This window comes from Pundamilia nyererei, unplaced genomic scaffold, assembly GCF_000239375.1.
Source record: "Pundamilia nyererei isolate P.nyererei 1_Seehausen unplaced genomic scaffold, PunNye1.0 scaffold00020, whole genome shotgun sequence".
In the NCBI taxonomy this organism is placed as follows: domain Eukaryota; kingdom Metazoa; phylum Chordata; class Actinopteri; order Cichliformes; family Cichlidae; genus Pundamilia; species Pundamilia nyererei.
This window is the reverse complement of record NW_005187421.1, coordinates 3,092,643-3,112,233: the sequence shown is the minus strand read 5'-3', so window position 1 is coordinate 3,112,233 and position 19,591 is coordinate 3,092,643. Positions and strand designations below refer to the sequence as shown.

Here is a 19,591-nt window from a genome sequence, read left to right as displayed (position 1 = left end):
CACTGTCCTTTTTAAAATGATAATTATTTTTAAAGTGTAAAGAAGCTACATAGACTCATTGCACCACATAGCACAAATCAACATTTTCAAAAATAAATAAATAAATAAATGAGAACTAAAAATTACCCAGGCCCAAAAGAATTTTTGTTATCTTCATAGTGGTGAGCTGTCAACTACTCATTTTGCAAACTTTCCCACTTCCTTTGGGGAAAATTGGATTTGCAGAGTGTAAGCTGCTTGTTAAATTGTCACTTTAACAGCAACAGTACTGAACTACTTTAATACCAACTATTGATCCAGGAATCGAAACTCATTCTGCTGATAAAGCCACTGTGGATTCAATTTAAAATGTAAAAATAGTAAAAAGGCAAACCTACTATGACGTATTTCAGTTCCAGTTTTGGAGGGCACTGAGAACACAAATGTTAAGAGAAAAGAGAATTAAGATTTTGTTTTTTAAAACAATTCAGTAAATAACTTAAAACATACTGCATTTCTTGAATGAGATTTATGGAGCTCTGGCTGCTTTGTAAAGCAAAAAAAAACAGTCTGTCATACTCTAGAGAATATTTTTAAAGACTACACCGAGCCTTTTGTGGATACAATACTCGCACGAAACCTGCTTTCCACAGAGCTTAAAGCATTTTCCTTGTTTTTGAATTTCTGGAGAAAATTTGATATTTAATGAACTGCAACTCAAAGATATCATGATCATGTACCAAATTTAAAATGAGAATAAAAGCAGGTCCTTTTTAGTTCTGCAACTGTGAGAATTATATAAAAAAAATAGGAATATTTATTTCAAAATAAAGAAAGCCTGCAAGTGTTGAAAATAAGTTTTTTCGCAGAAATAAAATAAAACTTAATAAATTGAGAAAATAACAATTAATTGTGCAATTCATTACATCTAGCACTTGGACTGCAACAGTATTACCAGCATGTGATGTTAGCCATTACCCAGCTGGCAGTTTACATCACTGTAAAAATTGCATCAGCTAGTTTTCAGATACTGCAGCTTTTCTCTGTGCTTGTTCTGCTTTTCCATGACACAAGTACTCAGTTAGGGACAATTCAGTACAATACAGTCCAAAAAAACAACACGGCCATTATAAAGTGTCTAGACGTAACACTGTAAAAAAAGTGCAGCTTGCAGCAGTGTGAGGTGTTGATGGCATAGTAGAATGCACAGAATTTAAAAGTACTCCTATTATTTTGTAGGTCCCATTAAGAAACCCAAGGAGAATAAAATATTTGGAGAAAAGCACATTATATCCACTAAAAACACAAGCTTTTTATCAGAGAAGTGCAGGTGTTACCACTGCTTTGTTGTATTCACATGTCTCAGTTTCAGGAACTTAAAAGCTAAGTGACTGAATGTATTTCACGGCTTGTAATTGTGACACATTTAACATTTTCTCCGAAAACAAAACAGAACTTACAAGCGACAGAGAACAAACACAGCACACCGACTAAGCAAGCAGTCACACTGAATAAAGATGTTAATGATTCCAAAATTAGTCATTCTCACCATGATGGTTCTTCAGTGAGCAGAAATGCACTAAAACAAGCTGTAAAGAGGTGTTACAGTAAGAGAATTAGGTCAGGGTACAAATACAAAAACATAAGACCAAAAACAGGAGAGAGCACGATGGCACAGTTACTGTAGACAGAACGTCAGGATAAGATGGCAGCTGTGAGAAGGAAAGATGTGAGACTGGAAAGAAGGAGGATTAATTAAAATCATGTTAGAGAAACAGTTGTCTGATTCATTAGCTTTGCAGTACCTTTCAGGAGCCAGAACAAGAGGCGGCTCTGTCACCAGTCGATGTGCCTCGGAGGAGCCGAGGCCCGCGGGAACCTGTTCATAGTATCATAGGTAGGGATGCTACCAGCACAAGAACACACAAGATGCACAAAAAGGAGACAACGTTAACAGCTAAAATTCAACAAATCCATCATCGTTTTGTAAAGCCGCCGGTTTCTCCTCTTCATTTATTTGAAATGGAAGAGGAAAAAAGACGAGCGGCTCACAAGGCAGAGAGCAAAACAGCTGCATCGATATCGACTCAGTTAAACTGGACGGCCAATTAAAGAGGCATTAAGTACAATTACTGCAAATGAGAAATGTAGTATTTCACGAGGCTGTTGCCGTTGTTATTGATAATACCTTCAGATTACCAAAAACTGATGCAAAAATCTTTCCATCTCCTGGACTGTTCCGAACAGCAGAGAAAGGTCATCAGGTTGTAGAATACTTACTGCCCCTTTATTTTTTTAGAGAGCTTTGGCTAGATCTTGGACTTTTAACTGGATAAATAAAGGAAAATGCAGGTTTCATTCCATCTCATATTTGTATTTAAAAGAAATATGAACTGCATCTCATATGAAATGTAGGACAGTGAGGAAAACTGCACAAGCAAAGACCATCTTGAGACTGGACTCATCTGTAATTTAGCTGTTTTGCTCTCTGCCTATAGCTCCTGTTAAGGTTGGCTGGTTGGCCAAATTCATCCTCGTCCAAATGCAACTTAAAAATACATAACATGCAATTAGATGTTTTGTTAGTTTAAGGGAAAACAAATAAAAGGAGCATTTCCAGCATCACACAAAAGCTTGACATGCTTGCCTCTCTCTGAACATAATGATCAGGTGTACATTCATCGGACTTTGGCTGACTCTAAACGAGAGGAAAGAGGAAGATTCTTCACTCCACCAGAACGTGTGCACAGAGAGCATGCCTAGTTAGTAACATATTCCTCAAAAGACACAAAGGAAAAAACTGGCAAAATGAGAAAGTGAAAAGCAATCGCAGCAGTTCCTAACTAAACATGTAACTAAAAACATTAAAGGTGGAGGAAGAAGAAAAACTACATCAACCAACCACAACACTTTAGTATCTTAATAAATAATACTATGTAAAGCACTTGAATACTCCTCCACCTCCAACACTGGTTGTGTTGCATAATAGTTGAGCATTAGAGGCCCGGGTAATTAGATTTTTTTCATCTTACACAAAGCCGGGCTATCCATTTTCCTTTACTTCCAGCCTTTAAATTACACTAGTACCTCTTGCATTGCTCAGTGCTTGCACAGAAGTCATGGCGTTACCATCCTGTTCTCCTCTAATCCTACAGAATCTAGATACTGCAATACATCACACAATTTGTTGATAATACTCTGCTGGCCTTTTTAGGTTTTCACGTTTTCTGCTGCCATTACTTTTCAATTTTATGACCTCCAGATATTCAATATGTCTACACGTGTACATGCAATGAATCAGCTCCCCTGCAGTCTTGCACTATGCCAGGCCAAGCTCCTCCGGCATGCTTCCACCTCCACCATCACATGCACTTAACAGGATTAATGTAATGTTTACCTTGTCATCATAGGATTAGGAATACCTTGTAAGTGCTCACTATGATAACCATTATTACCAATTTCCATACTGAAAACAAAATATTGTAAAAACAAAAACAAAAACAAAAAAAGAGCGATGAAAAATGTAAGGTAATACGCCATGCTGAAATGCTTGCATACAAATGCTTTCTTTTTTTTTTGAGAAGCTAAACTTTTTCAAAGATGTTAGGAAGTACACATATTTGGAGTAGAAACCATGTTGTTGTTATTTACACTATAACTTACAAAAACAGGTGGACTTGTAAGGTAATGATTGCAAGAGCCCTTCATGAAAGGTAAGGGGCACTTTTCAAAAGGTAGCACATGACAAGAAGCCACACCATCCACCCATAAGAGCAATTCCAAGCTTAGAAATGCAAACCAGCACCAAGAATTTAGTAAACAGTTCTATGTACAAGAATCAGAGAAAAGCACAGAGTGAGAGACGTTGAAAAGGAGAGGGAGGTGGATAAAATGTCTTACGTTTTCATGGGAATTGTCTCAGGGCTATAAAGATACACACAAAAGAAAAAAAACCAGCAACATAACATCATTAAGTTGGTAAAGGAAATGCACCAGATAGTTTCTTGTAATCAGTCAGATTACAAAGTAAGGGACGCCATTGATCATCCGAGACGTTATAGAAAAAACTACTGTATGACTGCAGAGTCAAAGAACGTTAAAAAAATGTGTGTAAAGAAGAAAAATAAACAAACAGATGTGCCAATGCTTCTTTTTAAAGTGCCAAGTGCTTGATAGAGAGTGATGGGGAAAAAATGAAAGTTTAAATAAGGGATGTGGGAAATGGAAATAGTAGAAATGGTTATCACAAAGTGAAATGCCAAGTCCCAGAAACAGAGGAACTACAGAGAGGAGAAAAGGGAGGAAAAGAAAGTCAACTGTAAACTTGTAGAGCCAACGTGACAAAACAAGACCCATTCAAAGTTCATTTGACTGCAATAAACCCCAAAAATTCAGCTAAAATATTTATATAAAAAATAAAAACTTGATTCCTTCATATGATTTGCAGCTCAACATGCACAAAGCAGATAGAAAAGACAGAATAGAAATAACAGAAGGATGTCCTGCAACCATTATCAAAATGTGACATATAAACTGTCTTACAGTATGTGGACATTCACAGGGCAGTGTAGATGTTACTTAACTTTGCACTGACTAGGTATTTAATATGAAAGCTATAAATACATTTAAGGGAAAGGTAGAAGAGCATGTACAAATACTCACTCATCGTAAACATCCTCTGTGTCCATCCTGCGGTAGTACTTGGCCAGTTTTACTGCTAGAATAATGCTCGGGAGCAGGAGGAGAGTGCTGCAGCCCAGGCCCATCCAGAAAGTGTTCTGTTGGAAAGGCAAGTACTTAGGGTGGAAATGATAACCCATCAGGATATAAATTCATAATTATTTTAGCCTTTTGTTATTACTGAGGAAAGATTTCATGCAAAAGTTCAGGCTATGCAAGTAATATAAAATATGTCTTCCCTCAGGACATTATATAAATCAAATGAATAATAGATTAAGATAGACAGTAGTCGCTCCAGTTAGAGCCATTTAAAACTGTCACACTTTTGCTATGCTCATAACCATCCATCAAAACAACACTGGATGTGACTTTTACAGTGGGAATCAACGTTCTTTACCCAGTTATAGAGTTTTTAACCCAAATATAATCTGTTACAAGTCTGTTTAAACAGGCTCTGTCTTCTAATATTGTTACCATAGAGTCAACCACGAAACTGCAAGCCATGATTTCTGCCGTGTCCACCATGTTGCTGAAGGGCTTGCATGGTGCAACTTCCATAGCCAGCTACAGAGGATATAAACAGGAAATGTCAACACACAACAGATTCAGTAACACTGTACAATTACGTTGCACGTTAAAGTCTGTCTTGGAGATGTAAACAATTGTACAACGTCTCCCTGCAGTGTTCTTGGCAAACAAAAAGAGACTTCTGAGATCAACAGAAAAGCTTCATGATTCAAGCATCTTGTTTTTTTTACTTTCATTCCTTTAGTTAACTAAAGCAGAAACCAACATGCCACAGAGCAAATTCCTCAAATTTATAGAGGTCGTAACTGTTATATTTGACTTTTCTTTCTACACTCCAAAACCTTTATGCAACATGCAAAGTTTTGCAATGCAACATTCGCTTCAGGCTAAATTAACACTGTGAGAAATAGACCCACACCTTCAAAGGGAGACAGAATGTTCACATTCCAGCAAGTGAAATATGGTGTTACTGAGAATTATTTCTTGTAATTCCTTCTGAATTTTATTCTTTGTAGTTTGAAACATTTTATTGGAAGACTTGAAGTGATTCCAATAGAATCAATGTGAGTTGGCAATATAAAGTCTCAATGTAGACGATTCAAGTAAAAGGCAGATTTAAATGTGATCTGACTACTGTAGAGCCTGAGACCTAAAATGTCTTGTGTGTCCAGCTCTCTAGTGTCGTAGTATCTAAATCTGCCTGAGAAAAGAAAGATTTAATATGAGCTTTACATCATTCCTGAAGTAAGACAAAGAATGAGCCGTGTACTATATATCAGATATGATATCTGCTGATTGAAGTTTTTATCGTTTGTGGAAGTGCTATCTAAATCTTGGTGCAGGTTCTTAATGATCAGTAACAGGTTGATATTTGCTTAAAAAAACAAACAAACAAAAAAAGCAAACAAACAAAAAACAAACAAACAACCTTTTTTGCAAAACTGTAATTTTGTTTCTCCTTCTTAGAAAAAATAGCAAATTAGCACACCAAAACTTACAGATGTTTTCACCCATTCAATGTATTGATGAAAGTAGCCAATAATGGTGTTGGTGTACTTTCTGGACTCCTAAGGAAGATTAGGACACAATGTAAGTACAGCATTTTATACAAATCAAGTATAAAAGCAAAGAAAAATAATTCAGCTGTTACCCGATTTATTAAATGCGTAGCGTTCTGCGAGATGAGGAACTGCGCAGCTTTGATGGCATCAAGAACAGCTAAGATTTTGTTCTACGGAGAAGAAACAACGGGTTTCGTTTAGATGATGATGATTAAATTATTTCTGACTTAAACTTGAGGACTATTTTACTTACAGGAAGATCAGAGGCTGTTCTTTCCAGGAACCTCATACTCTGGTTCAGCGCACTCTGTAGAGCAACAACATTTTAAGTATAAAGGTCAAAGTTCAGAGGTTAATGACATCCGTTCAAAAAATAAGCCAGTGAAACAGAAATGGAAACCAGAATCAACCGACACTTGATGAATAACATCTTTGCATGCTAAAGAGTTCTGTTCCAAAATTAAATATCCACAACGAAAAGAAAAACATGATTCAGTTAGCTTCAAAGGCCAATTAATTGTAACATATGCAACAACTAACCGGTCTTTCCTTTGCTTCCACTAGTGACTAAGTAGATAGGGTTGCTACACAACATTTCTTTTCTTTAAGTGGATATTTCTGACATTTTAGCACAAAACTCTTCACGTATAACACCAGAGTACATGAGTATAATGTACATTTAATAAAAACACACAATGCAGCCTAAAATTGGACTTTTCCCACCTCTTTTTAAAAAATAAAATAAAATTGCTCTAAATGATGTCAGTGTTTGTTAATGTTCCACATAACGAATGGGGACACTTATTACACAAGACGAACGCATTTCTGCTTACCCTTGCTCTAACATACTTCTTGAAGTTGAAAGAGGAAAAAGAACAACATAAAAAAAAGCAGCTGTAAAAGTCTGTGTTGAAGAATATCACTGCTCGTCTGAACTGCTTGTAGCTGTAAATAATTGCTGTTATTCAGAAGAATGGCATAAAACTGAATATTTAATTTGTTTTTCACAGTCATGTCTTAGATGACACATGCCTGAGGGTCAGAATTTCCCATTTAAATTATATTAAATGAATCATATAAATGTCTTATCTCTGTCAAGGTTTATGTAATTCTCTGAAATATATATTTGCAAATGTTAACAGAAAATACTCCTACTTGGTAGCTTTGAGTTTGGGATCCTGACATCTAACACATATCGATATAGTCATTTATAACAAAATAAATCTACAGGGCTCATGTCTTTTAGCTCTGTTGTGGTCCCGAGTAGAGCAGGGCGATATGACCAAAAATATTTATCACGATATACATTTGTAAATTTGCGATAACGATATAACTGACGATATAATTGACACTAAACAAAATACTTTACAACTCCACGAATTTAGTAGTGCAAAAAACCCCCAAAACCATCAATGTATTTTCACTTAAACAAGCAGCTGTTTTTTTATGTGCATTAAAGTTATATATAAATTTAACAGTGCAAATGCAAATTCCTCGCTGACAGTTTAACCAAAAGGCATTTCCAGTGGAAATTGGCCGACATATCCTCAGCATAACCATGTATAATATCCACAAAACTTAAAAAGAGGTTATACACACAATACGGCAATATTATGTTGAAGCACAGTACGTATCACTCCGCGAGGCTCCGCCTATGATAGCCGTAATGCTCCAACAATCCATCAAGTGGTGCGGGTTCGTAGCTTAGCAAAGTCGTACTAAAACATTTGACAGATTTGCGAGCGCTGTGTAGCACATAAAATCATTTCGAGGTCAGTAAACACAACCAGAATTCATACATAAGGCACACGGGATTATAAGGGGCTCTGTCGATTTTCAGAAAAATCAAAGGATTGATTTTAAGTGTGCCAGTTCCACACCACTGAAGCTGCAGCATTTTTACAAACCAATTCTGGTTCATCCGTTTCATTCAATGATCCGCTTTCGCCCTCCTCATTCTCCGTCGCCGCCGGCATGCTTTTTCCCATATGCGTATGAAAACAAAGGCACCGCGCATTTTACCCATATTCTATCGCGATATTTCATTTTCTTGTTGTTGCCCAACATTATACCGGTATTACCGTGAACGGTATGATATGGCCCAGCCCTAGTCCCAAGTAAAATATGTAGCTCAACTAGCCACTGGTTGCTTATGTCTCTGTATTTTGGCACCAGGCAAAGTGTTATGTTAGGCGTCAGTAACACAGGCCTAGAGACCAGTTGGCGATCCCCAGTCTGACTGAGTGGTCCTCGAGGTTACTGTATGAAATAGGTTGTAAAAAGGGTGCTGCAACAAACTCCTCCTTGTAAATGGACTGATTCCCATATAGCGCTTTTCTACTCTCCTGGAGTACTCAAAGCGCTCTATACAACATGGTGCATTCACCCAATCACACAAGCACCGTCTTCTAAGTTTCTTAGTGCAAACATATCGGAGAGCAATTTGGGGTTAGTATCTTGTCCAAGAATACTTGGCATACAGACTGGAGGAGCCAGGGATCGAACCATTAACCTTCTGATCAGTAGATGACCTGCTCTACCTCAGTGTTGTGATATGTTATATCACTAGCAGTCCATGGTACTTTGCATGGAGGACACTAAATGGTCCGCAGACACTCATGAGGCTAACCACTAAAAGGTAATGACACTTGAAAAAGTGTGTCACAAATTGGAAATGGAGACTGTCTGCCTATCTTCGAAACCAAAATGTTTCAAAAGGCACGACATATACTTTGAAAGCAAATGATGACGTGACCCATTTCACCAAGCGACTGCCAGCAAACTCCAGCAACAATTCACCAACTTGCTGGGGAATGCACATTTTTTCTTACCGACCAGTAGTTACCAACCAGTACACAGTATAGGCCTGTGCAAGTAGGGCCTCAGGTTTAAAAAGCCTAAAATCAACTACCCACTGAGGTGGGAAAAGTAAAGACAGTGGACCGAAAGATTTTAAATATTCTTTAGAGCTTAAGAGAACTGAATTTTTTGTTTACGATCATACAATATATACATAGTAAACAATATATAGGATATATAGGATGCTGCCACCATAATGACACCCTATTTTTTGTCAAGTAAATATCTTATATCTTATTCCGCTTCTTTCCCCATCCTCTTAATTAATTCATTTTTCTTCATTTTTTTAAAGTTTGGCCACTGTTTAGTTAAAATGAAGATTAGCTTGTAATACTTACTGACTAAAACTAACTTAAATAAACACACACCAATAAATGCATCTAATACATACTTTTATCACTTCTATAATTCACCTGAAAGTCATATCAATTCCTGTCTGAAGGGAGGGGCAGAAAAACAACCATGACAACTGAATACACCAAATTAATGCAAATTAAATCAGCCACCACTGGCACATAGTTTTGAAATGATGTAGGACGAATCTTTCCTCAAAGAGAATAACTAAATGAATCTAAGCAGAAAACAGAAATAGCTATCTCAATAGTAAACAGAGAAACACAGTAGGGCATTACCATGGATTGCTCCATTGGGACGATCTGTTGCCTGTGGATCTGCCGCAGAGTGCTAACGTGGCCTTTCAGAGCAGACTGCAGATTACTTTTGGGCTGAAACGCACAAACAACCACACAATCTTGAAATATATTAAGATAAATATATCAAAGGCTTAGATGGAATTGAAGCACATATATTATACATTCTTAATTTTTTCCTTGCCTTTTATATAACAGTACATTAGAATATAGTTCTTTATCCCTTTCATCCAGGAGAGGAATCAAATTATTGAATTTACGGAACAGCTGGGTTTACTTCAGGACAACAAACTTATGGGACCTTTAGATTAAAATCTCTTTAAAAGCCCCTTTCTCTAAAATCAACTAACTACAAACTCCATCTTTCTACAGGACCCTAATGGACTTAGAAATTGAAAGTGAATGAGCATGTTGTGCTGCCCTAAATGCAATGGACGGCAGTCACACATCATTGAGAGCTTTTATTTGTTCAGGCAGAGCCGTTGAGAGAGAGCTTAGAGAGCAAGAACATACGTATTTTCTTTTCATTTTTTGCCATCAAGTGCTCCTGTGGCATTGTAAGTACATAAGCAAATTAAATCAGTGTGCACACAAAAGAAAACACTTTATACAACCACTACTGGGTGCTTGTATAAAAGTCAGATTCTTACCATCAGGTCTGTCTGGGCCTCCAGTTCTCTGGCAAATGAGAGTAGATCCACTACAGTGACCCCCTTATTCACCTAAAGACATCAAAGTAAAAGAGAACAAAATATAAAAAGTAAGGTTGTTTTCCTTTATAGTAGCAAAGTTAAATTAAAGATGTTTTTTTGTCCACTCCTTTTCTTTTAGCTACATTTTCACCTTCATCCTGTAGTTTCTTCTGTAGCAGCTTTTCAACTGCACAGATTCCAGTCAATTAGACCGCTAGAAAGCTATTTAATATAACTTTTTGTCACTTATATTATTTCCAACAGACAGCAGAGAGACATGCTGCACATAAAAATGTGTCAGCTTGACTTTTGCAGGGTGTGTGCGTTGAGTATCAGTCAGTCTTTAAAGCTTTTTTTATTTTATTTTCAGTCACTCTGGGGAAATAATTCTAAGTGAACCTGACGGGTTGTGTTAGACAAGACATGGAATGCCAAGTCCCTGCCTGTTCCTACATCCTCTTTGCCTTGGCAGGATCACCTTTGGATAATTGAGCTGCAGTGGTCCTCGACGAAACCCACTGTTCTGTATCACACTGAAGCTCTTATCAGGCGAAGCATGGCTGCCTGTTGTATGTTAACTGACAGCAGTGGAGGTGCCTCTTAGACTGCGCCCACAGAAGTGAGCTATTTCTGGTAGCACACCATTAAAGCACAGCTGAAATATGTTTGTGTGTAATTATGTAAGAATTTATAACAATTCATTATTATTTGACTCCCCACTCTTTCTACTTGGATTGTGTTTTCTCAGATAAACCGGTGCATCTACAGAACAATTCAGTCTAGTAATCACAAAGAAATACCTTGGTTGTGTAGCTGTTTTACACAAATATTGTGTGTGTCTCCTCCTGTGTATTGCTTCTTGTCTTTGTTGTGTATGCTGGCCTGTCCCTTGCAGACACACAAAACCACACTACTTCCTGCGTGGTTTTGTGTGCCTGATTATCCAATTATGCCCTTCCCCCTTCATTCATGCATATTTTAAGGGATTTATTTGTGTTGCACATTTTTTTCTTTCCCGCTGATGTGTTTGCTCATTCCAGTATGCTTGTGCTGATGCGTCACCTCCTCCAGGTAGTCGGCGTAGTTGATCTCTGACAGCCCTGCTTCAGAGAAATCCAGGAGGTTCTGCCTTCCCTCTGCCTCCAACAGGATTATGCCTCTCAAGTCGATCTTAAGACTGTCCAGCTGACTGACCACATCCTTTGTGAACTGTTAACACAAAGATATAAAATACTTTTTTGTTTAGTTGTTCTAGAATGTATATATTAAATGTTATTCATGCATATTTTATGTGTATGTTCCAATTTTCTTGACATAACATCAGAAAAAAAGACAATCTGGTAATCTTAGGACTTTGAGTAAATTTCCAGTATTGTGACTGTATAGACATGAAAATAATGAAAGGCTTCCAAAAACACAAAACAAATGTTGGCACACGAGCGACCCAAAATCTTAAAGATGTGGTTTGGATGGAAGTCTACATATACCAGTGATGTTTTCTTTTGATTTTTTTTTGTTTTACAGTCCCCAGTCATACATTTCTCTACATAATCCTTTCATTTAACATTAAATAGTAAGAGTACTTTTGCTTGCACTGGACTGTATGCTTTAAGGACTGTTGTCCCAAAAAGCAAAGCCATAGCCGTACCGAGACATATCTTGGCAAGTGTGATTTTCGTGAAGGATGTCGTGAATAGAAATATGTAATTTCACAACCAAAAAAGAAGTTGTTGTTTTGTGGCACTTTAAAGACAACCAGACCAAAAATACTGACAATAAAAGCTGTTCTCAGATGACATGGTTTATGTGTTTCCAATAACACTAGAAATGTCCTGCATGTGATGGGTTGCACAACTTTTATTTAATATAGAAAATTCTACAAAGAGATGAGCTGCGCAACACTCCATACACTGAATCCACATACGCCAATGACACCCCCATTTACTGCCTGAAAATATTAATTTTTTTAAAACTTTTTTTGTAATGAATTTTGAAATGTGAATACTTATGATCAATTCAAAGGTATATATCATAGACTATATAATATAATATTTCATGTCACCATTTGGTGTTAAAGTTAGCACCCATGCTGCATACAACCTAGAGCCATGTGAGAAACTGCTGTGCATTTATACAGTGCGATAAATTAGAGTTACTATGGTGATAACAAGCATGTTAGCTTAAATGAGGGAAGCTCTCCTTAGAATAGATGTATATTCACAATAGGGGGGGGGGGGGCTTTTTAGATTTGCTGCATATAGCTTGTATGATTGGTAAATTAACAGAATAAAAAGTGTCAGACTTTTAGAAAGTTTTTCAGGCTTTAATGAAGAAAAATGAACAATATCCAGAAGCCGCATGGAACATATCATCTGTTGGCGACAATGAGTCAAGGCAATTGTGCCAAGTGTCAGGAAAGTGCTGAATGTAGAAGTGGCTGGCTTAAATCAATATAATGTCACACAGGCATACACTGACTTAAGGGCTAAAGCATGCTGAAATTATCAGCTGTCAGCATCCCTTTTAGTTTGGGACCTAAGAACTTATAAGGTAATGCAAATGAAGTACTGCATGCAGCCTTGACTGCAGATGTCTGGGACCTTATTTCCTGTAGAGTCGTTTTTAATCCAGCTGTTTTATCATGTTTTGCGAGTGGGAGGGAAGAGAGAAAATGTTACACGTGGACAAAGATTACCCTGACTTTACCCTAATATGTGAGCAACATCAGAGTTATTCTTTTTCAGCTGATTAAAATTTGTCCTATTAAAGGTTAAGATCATGTATCTTTATATGAACTAGTAATGTAAAGTGTATAACACTTTAGGAGAAAAAAAAAGTAGCTATTTTAGTTGCTCAGCTATTATAAGACAGCATCCTATCATAATAATAACTACAACAGAGTACGTAAAGGTTACTAACCACTGTGGTGTTCAGGTAAGAGGAAATATTGAAGACTTTGTCCAGACGCATGGCAGAGTAGATGCCTTGGTTCTTTTTGCAAGTACTAATGAAGACAAGTACACGAAAACAAATACACACAGAAATATCAGAAAGGGGAAATAAAAGAAAGAGAGAGAGAAAGAGAAATATCAATATGTAACTTTCTGTCATAGTAAAAATATTTGCTGCCACCAAGTGAAACTGACTGGAAGTACATGACTAATATGTCCATTTATGAGAGACAGTGTATTATTCACGAAAAGCTTAAAATGTTTGCAAATATATTAAAGCTAAAAATGCCTTGAAAGCATTTAGGTAGCCACATATCTTAGACTTGCTTTATAAAGTGTGAAAACTTGAAAACACATTCTGTTTGAAAATGGTGACGATGAATCTGCCATCCCAGTATACTGAGAATGTGCAGCATCACACTGCAGGAAGATGATGAAAGCTCGTGTAATCACTAAGAAAGGGGCTGCAGAAAAGCAGTGCAGACAGCGTAGAAAAAAACGATCCTAATTAGCAAAGCCAGGTTAATAGTAACCCTCTCCTTCTTTCTCATTTGCATTTCCATCAATGGAAACAAGATACTCAGTCACATGCTTGATGTCTGACCCTAAGCCAAATGAAAAACAGCATCATCGATTAATTTTGCAGACTATACTTAGATAAATGGGTTGTCTTGCTGAAAAAAAAATCATTCATATTGTTGTAAACTAGTGTATGCATGAAATATAGAGAAGACAGGTGGAGAAGGGTGTGAGAATAATGGCATGACAGTGTCATCTAAATACACAAAAAATCATTTTCTTTGCCTGTATAAGCTCTCTGTTGTCAACTTCAGCTCAGAGTCGTTGTACATGTAGCCAGGGATGAAGTTCTTCCACTCTGGGTTGATCATATATGGAGTATCCACAACCTGGTGAATTAGAGAGCAGGAAACAGGATGTATAATCAATAATTCCTATGGTGAAGCAAAATGAATCCATCAGTAAATTCATTATTGTAAATTCAAATTAGAAACAAATGCACATCATCATCCACGATGCAGTTCGTCCTCACTGAGGCGGCAAGAAAGTCGAGAAGAGCAATCATGGAGGCACAGAAGAAAATGCTGAAAATGAATTTCATTTGCAGAAACTTCTATAAATTACTTAAGAGACCCCGCTCCAAATCTGACAAACTTCGTTCTCTTTCATGAGTGCCGATGCACCATAAATTAAGAAAAATGGCAGAATATTTCAGCCTTTTTTTGCCCATTTCTTTATTTGTTTTTTAAACTTGAGGCAAAATTAGATCTTCTGAATTATGGATGGGTTGAGTGCAGATGCATTCAGACTTAACGCACATAACAGCTTGCCCTTGACAACTGGTAGCAAATGCTATTCCAATGAGCCCACCTAAGGGACACCAAGTTTTATGTAGTGTGCTTATACTAACAATTATCTGTGCCAGTGGTTCCCAGACTGTGGGATCTCAGAATTATAACTCGGGGTGGAGTGAAGCTGAATGAAAATGACACATTGGTTCTGCACTGCTAACAATGCGTGGACACGTTTTTGAGAGGACTGCCCAGTAAAGCTAAAACAGATTAATCTACACCAAATGTCACAACCACCAAAACAAAAACTAAACACTATGACGAAGCACATGCCAGCCTCAGCTTCACCACAGTGGGTAATGAAGAGAGATCACAGTGTGCTGTGTCTGAAAATATTCACTTCTGAATGTATGAAGCTAAAGTGAGACTGTCACTTTGTTCACTATTTACATTTTTAGTTGTATCACACACAGATACACACGTTGGATTTTTCTATGAATTACAGTCAGTTTTCAAAGAAAAATATATAGAATGTTTCTTTTACTCTTCAAGTAGGACTTTTATTTAATAATATATATTCATCTTTGAAAGCAGGGCCCTTTGTATGCTTTATGTGTGGGATCCACTTTTACACAATCAAAAAACACTCTGTTTACATTTTATCTCCCTTATCATTGCATGACTTGCCTTGAAAAGCTCTTTGGTGTGGAATGGTTCGCACACAAGTTTCTCCATGTTCCCTCCAGCCAGGAAAATGATGGTCACCACTCCCATCAGTACCCAGGAGAAGAGGAAGCTAAATCCAACTCCACTGTGGAGAAGAACAAATAGTCCCTGTGGTACAGCTGATGTGTACAATTCTAACACAGTGAACTGTAGCTTTATAGTGAAACAAGCTGTCTGTCATAGTACAGTTTTAATAACTGTAAAAACTACTAGAACATGTACAGTTATACTACAGTTGTACTTGTAAAATAGCAACATAAACCTGAGTTGTGGCAGCTTTTTACACTTTGCATACTGGACTTACGCCATAAGCATCGTTCCTCCTGTATTGGAGATGCAGCCCCGTGTTGTAGGTGAGGCATGTTTGTCATAGCCCAGCGTGCCGCACAGCAGGCCCAGGTAGTTGAAGGCCAGGACCAGGACCACCATGCAACAAAGAGCAATGCAGCCAATCCACCTGAAGGCAGCAGGCAAAGCCAAACTATTAGAGATCTCACAGAAGGTGGTTTACCAAAATATAAATAAGCACAGTTCCCACTGTGGTTTATATCAACAAACTGTCAAAGCATCCTCGAGAAAGAGAGCTTTGCTCCACTTGCTTATACAGCCAAAAAAAGCACATAAGCACAGAAACTAGGATGGGTACAATGAAAATAGAACACAAAGCTTACTAAAAAGGAAAAGAGAAAAAACATAAAGCAAGACAAATGTCAAACATCAGGCATATTTCATTAATATAGTTACCTCGTTTCAGCACATTTACATGATAGTTTCTATTTAATAAAAATGTTTTTTTTTACTTTTACCCTTAGAGGTTTTCCTTTTATGCAAAGCACTTATAAATACACAGATATGCTTTGTGAAGTGAAGAAGAATACCTGTAGAAGTCCATTTTGTCAATTTCTGGGTAGTAGTCTTCAATCTTGGCGTGCACATGGTTAATGAAGATGGTGAAGTTGGACAGGCAGCTCTGCACTGGGAATGCCTTGGAAAAGCTGCTGATGTTATTGCCAATGCTATCCACCAAATTTGTTACACCTGAGAGAAATCATTTTTTCAAAACAGAAAAAATGAAGAGTGTAAAGATACTTGAAAAATAAATAAATTCATCAGTTTTACCATTTTAGGAAAAATATTAACCTGGATTTAAATTTAACATTGAATTAGACTACGATATCAACAAATGTTTAAAGTGAAATCTGTGCAATTGAAAAAGGCCCCATTCTTGCTACAAGAAACAAACTTACAGTACATAACAAAATAAACATAAAGAGAAACGCAGAGAGTGCAAGGAGAACACAAAAATCCATTCATTTATATAAGCACTTATTGTAATAACATATATCAAGAGTTATTAACTTTTGTGTTTGATTTCAGAAAAACATCGGTTCAAAAGCCACTTACTCTCAACAACACTTCTGGTCTGTTCAATCACCATATGCGGCGTGTCATTCAAAGAGGAGAAGCCCTGTGAAAGGAGGAAAAACAAGAAGGAACACCAAGTTTCTTTGTCCATTTTGTGGTTTTGGTTGGATTTGAAAAAAAAATCAGGAACTAAAGATGAACAACTAAACCGGAAAACTGACAAAATACATCAGAAAATAGACTGGAAGACAAAAAAACTCCAATTAATGTGGTTCATGCTCACCCTCTGAACGACAGCGCTGAGGTCTGTTTTCAATACATCGTTCATCTTTTCCAGCTGTGCATTCACATCGGGTAGCTAATAAGTGGAAAAACACAGCTTTGATAAGTATTTGCAATAAGAAATTATCAAAATGTAACAATTCCTGATTGCTGTTCAGAAATCTATTTTTTTCACTAGTTCAAATAATTCCTTAAAAAAATAACCTAAACCTTTCTATTGCTGTATTTCACTGTGCAGCACACTGCATGAGAAACAATGGGACAAAACAATTATTTCTAATGCTTAATATAATGCATAATCTTTAGGGTCAATATAGAAAGGTAGATGATTACTTTAAGACAGACGCAGAAAACGTTGAACTTATCCATTAGCCCAAAGTACTTAAGCCTGATTTTTAAGTGTGAACAATTTTATTGCAAACACGTGCCAAAAAGAGCACCACAGTTACAGTTTTGTACCCGTGTGAAATTTGAGCTGATCTGCAGCTGGGACAACGACTGGCGAATGTTGCGGCATAGCTGGGCTGTGGTAGCATCCGAGTCTTCATCATGGCAGTCAGTGTCATTTAGGGTGTGGTTGATGCTGGTCCGGACTTGGCCCAGGTTTAGGCTCAGTTTCCCTGTTCCATCCTGAAGCACCTCCAGAGATGCATTAACGCTCTCCAAGGCCTCCTTGGTTTCTCGCATGGCTGAAATAACGAGACCACAAGTGACATGGCAAGTGAACTGGGTTTAATATATGAGGGAAAAACCAATAAAGGAGAAATGCCCAAAGCAAAGTACCTAAAAAGTAAAAATGAAGAACAGTGGTTTTTGGGACTGTTCTCGCTGCAGTCACATGTTCTTCCAAAATGTAAATAAAGTCAGCTGGATTGTCTTATATCCTCAGAAAAATAAAAATGAAGGTGTTTTTTCACTAGTTATCTTGAGGAAAATTTTTAAATTAAAGGAGTTGTCATGTGGGGCTTTTCGATTAACTCTATTCCCATTGGATACTACTATGTGGTTTGGCTTCAGATGACTCAAAGAATCATGAATACTTTATATGAATCTTTCAGTTCTCTTCTGGAAAATACTGTAACAGTAAATGTGTGATATTAGACAGCCTTTGATTTCACCAGTGAAGAGGAAGTATGGAGCTGTTTTGTTTGTTTTGTTTTGCTTTTTTTAAACAGTGTATTGGTAACACAAATCGGGTAACCAGAACAAGGCAGTGGAGGCCAGAGGAAATCAGAATGGTTGACCAGAAATAGCAGAAATACAGCTTAGAAAAAGATATAGCATGATTTTTCATGCTTGTGTGCAACCCTGAACCCTGTTATAAAAAGCATTATGTGTAAAATGGGACTACATAGGAAAAGAAAATTGTTTCATATTAAATAACTGTTTTGCTAAGTGGTAAAGGAACTATTAAGAATTAAGACCCTTTACCTAATTAAAATCACAATCCTACAATGTCAAAAGAACACATTATGCTGCTTGAATCATTGGATCATAATTATTGAAACATTAATGCGTATTTCATTTTAATGTTTCAGCTGGAGGTTATTTAAATTGCTAATATAGTAATAGGTAACTTTAGCTATATTAATAAAACATTATATATTAGTGACTTTATATAGTTAACATCTGCAAAATACTAAGCATTTCAAGTGTTATGTTATGGTATAGAGTACAAAGTACAATGTTTGTTTCAAAATATAATGTAGTTGAAGTAAAAGTCAGCAACAATGAATTATTTAAATAAAGCACAATGATATTAAAACTGTACTTTGTTTCCCAGGCACATACTAAGAAATCCTTACTATCAGCCCAAACTCCACAATCGGTGTATCCCTAGTAAAGCCCAGGCCTGATCCAAGTATATCTTTTGAGTTTCTCATCCAAGCTAATGGGGTCTGACATTTTGAGTGTGTCTGTAGTGTTCTCATATACTAGTGTGAATCTCTAGCATCTAAAATTACACTGTTAACTGCACTGCATGCAACAGAATCGCTTTTGGCGAACATTAAGCAAACAGGAATGCTATGAATAATATGAGCCATTATTAAAGATGTCGCTGTTCAGTAAATGACGCTTTTCCATGCATTTGGGTTCATTGTAAGACAGCAGCCAGTGTTAGTATAGAGTCTGTGAGCAGCCTGCAGAGGATGCTTAAAATTAAACCGGATAAAGAAAACAAAAACACTAGCATCCTTGAACAGAGGCATAAAAGGTGAACAACAGGAAACGGTAAATACACTCTCACATAGTGGCACGATTAGCAACACTGTGAAGCCATAGATGGACGCTTAAGCACCATTTTTAATTGTAGTAGTATATATCTCTTGGTTTTGTATTCCCTTTTTCTATCTTGTTACACTCTGCATTCTCAGTGAATAATAAAAAGCTTTGACAACTTGGCTCAAACCCAACAGAAACCCAAAAGGATATGAATATTAAAAACCCAAATTACAGTACAATCACTGCCATGCCAATGGCCAGACATTTTACCAACTTTACTTTTTT

At 37.0% G+C, this 19,591-nt stretch overlaps 1 protein-coding gene across 15 annotated transcripts in view; it reads right to left on the bottom strand.

The window, feature by feature from the left end:
* prom1a (prominin 1a) overlaps positions 1–19,591 on the bottom strand; it is an 81,909-nt gene that overhangs the window by 3,092 nt on the left and 59,226 nt on the right. For 3 of the 15 annotated variants that reach the window (XM_013909172.1, XM_013909174.1, XM_013909175.1), the window contains 21 exons: positions 17,543–17,772; positions 17,085–17,159; positions 16,841–16,904; positions 16,315–16,474; positions 15,741–15,893; positions 15,398–15,521; positions 14,205–14,308; positions 13,369–13,453; positions 11,512–11,658; positions 10,408–10,479; positions 9,740–9,832; positions 7,082–7,099; positions 6,502–6,555; positions 6,338–6,418; positions 6,186–6,254; positions 5,134–5,223; positions 4,642–4,757; positions 3,880–3,903; positions 3,377–3,445; positions 1,529–1,885; positions 378–410 (listed from right to left, as the gene is read on the bottom strand). In XM_013909172.1, the coding sequence (XP_013764626.1) occupies positions 1,816–1,885; positions 3,377–3,445; positions 3,880–3,903; positions 4,642–4,757; positions 5,134–5,223; positions 6,186–6,254; positions 6,338–6,418; positions 6,502–6,555; positions 7,082–7,099; positions 9,740–9,832; positions 10,408–10,479; positions 11,512–11,658; positions 13,369–13,453; positions 14,205–14,308; positions 15,398–15,521; positions 15,741–15,893; positions 16,315–16,474; positions 16,841–16,904; positions 17,085–17,159; positions 17,543–17,772 (1,898 nt within the window). In that variant the 3' untranslated portion in view covers positions 378–410; positions 1,529–1,815. Of the gene's footprint in view, positions 1–377; positions 411–1,528; positions 1,886–3,376; positions 4,260–4,637; positions 4,758–5,133; positions 5,224–6,185; positions 6,255–6,337; positions 6,419–6,501; positions 6,556–7,081; positions 7,100–9,739; positions 9,833–10,407; positions 10,480–11,511; positions 11,659–13,368; positions 13,454–14,204; positions 14,309–15,397; positions 15,522–15,740; positions 15,894–16,314; positions 16,475–16,840; positions 16,905–17,084; positions 17,160–17,542; positions 17,773–19,591 lie in introns of those variants that run through there. The other 12 variants (XM_013909173.1, XM_013909176.1, XM_013909177.1 and 9 more) reach the window with 9 other exon arrangements.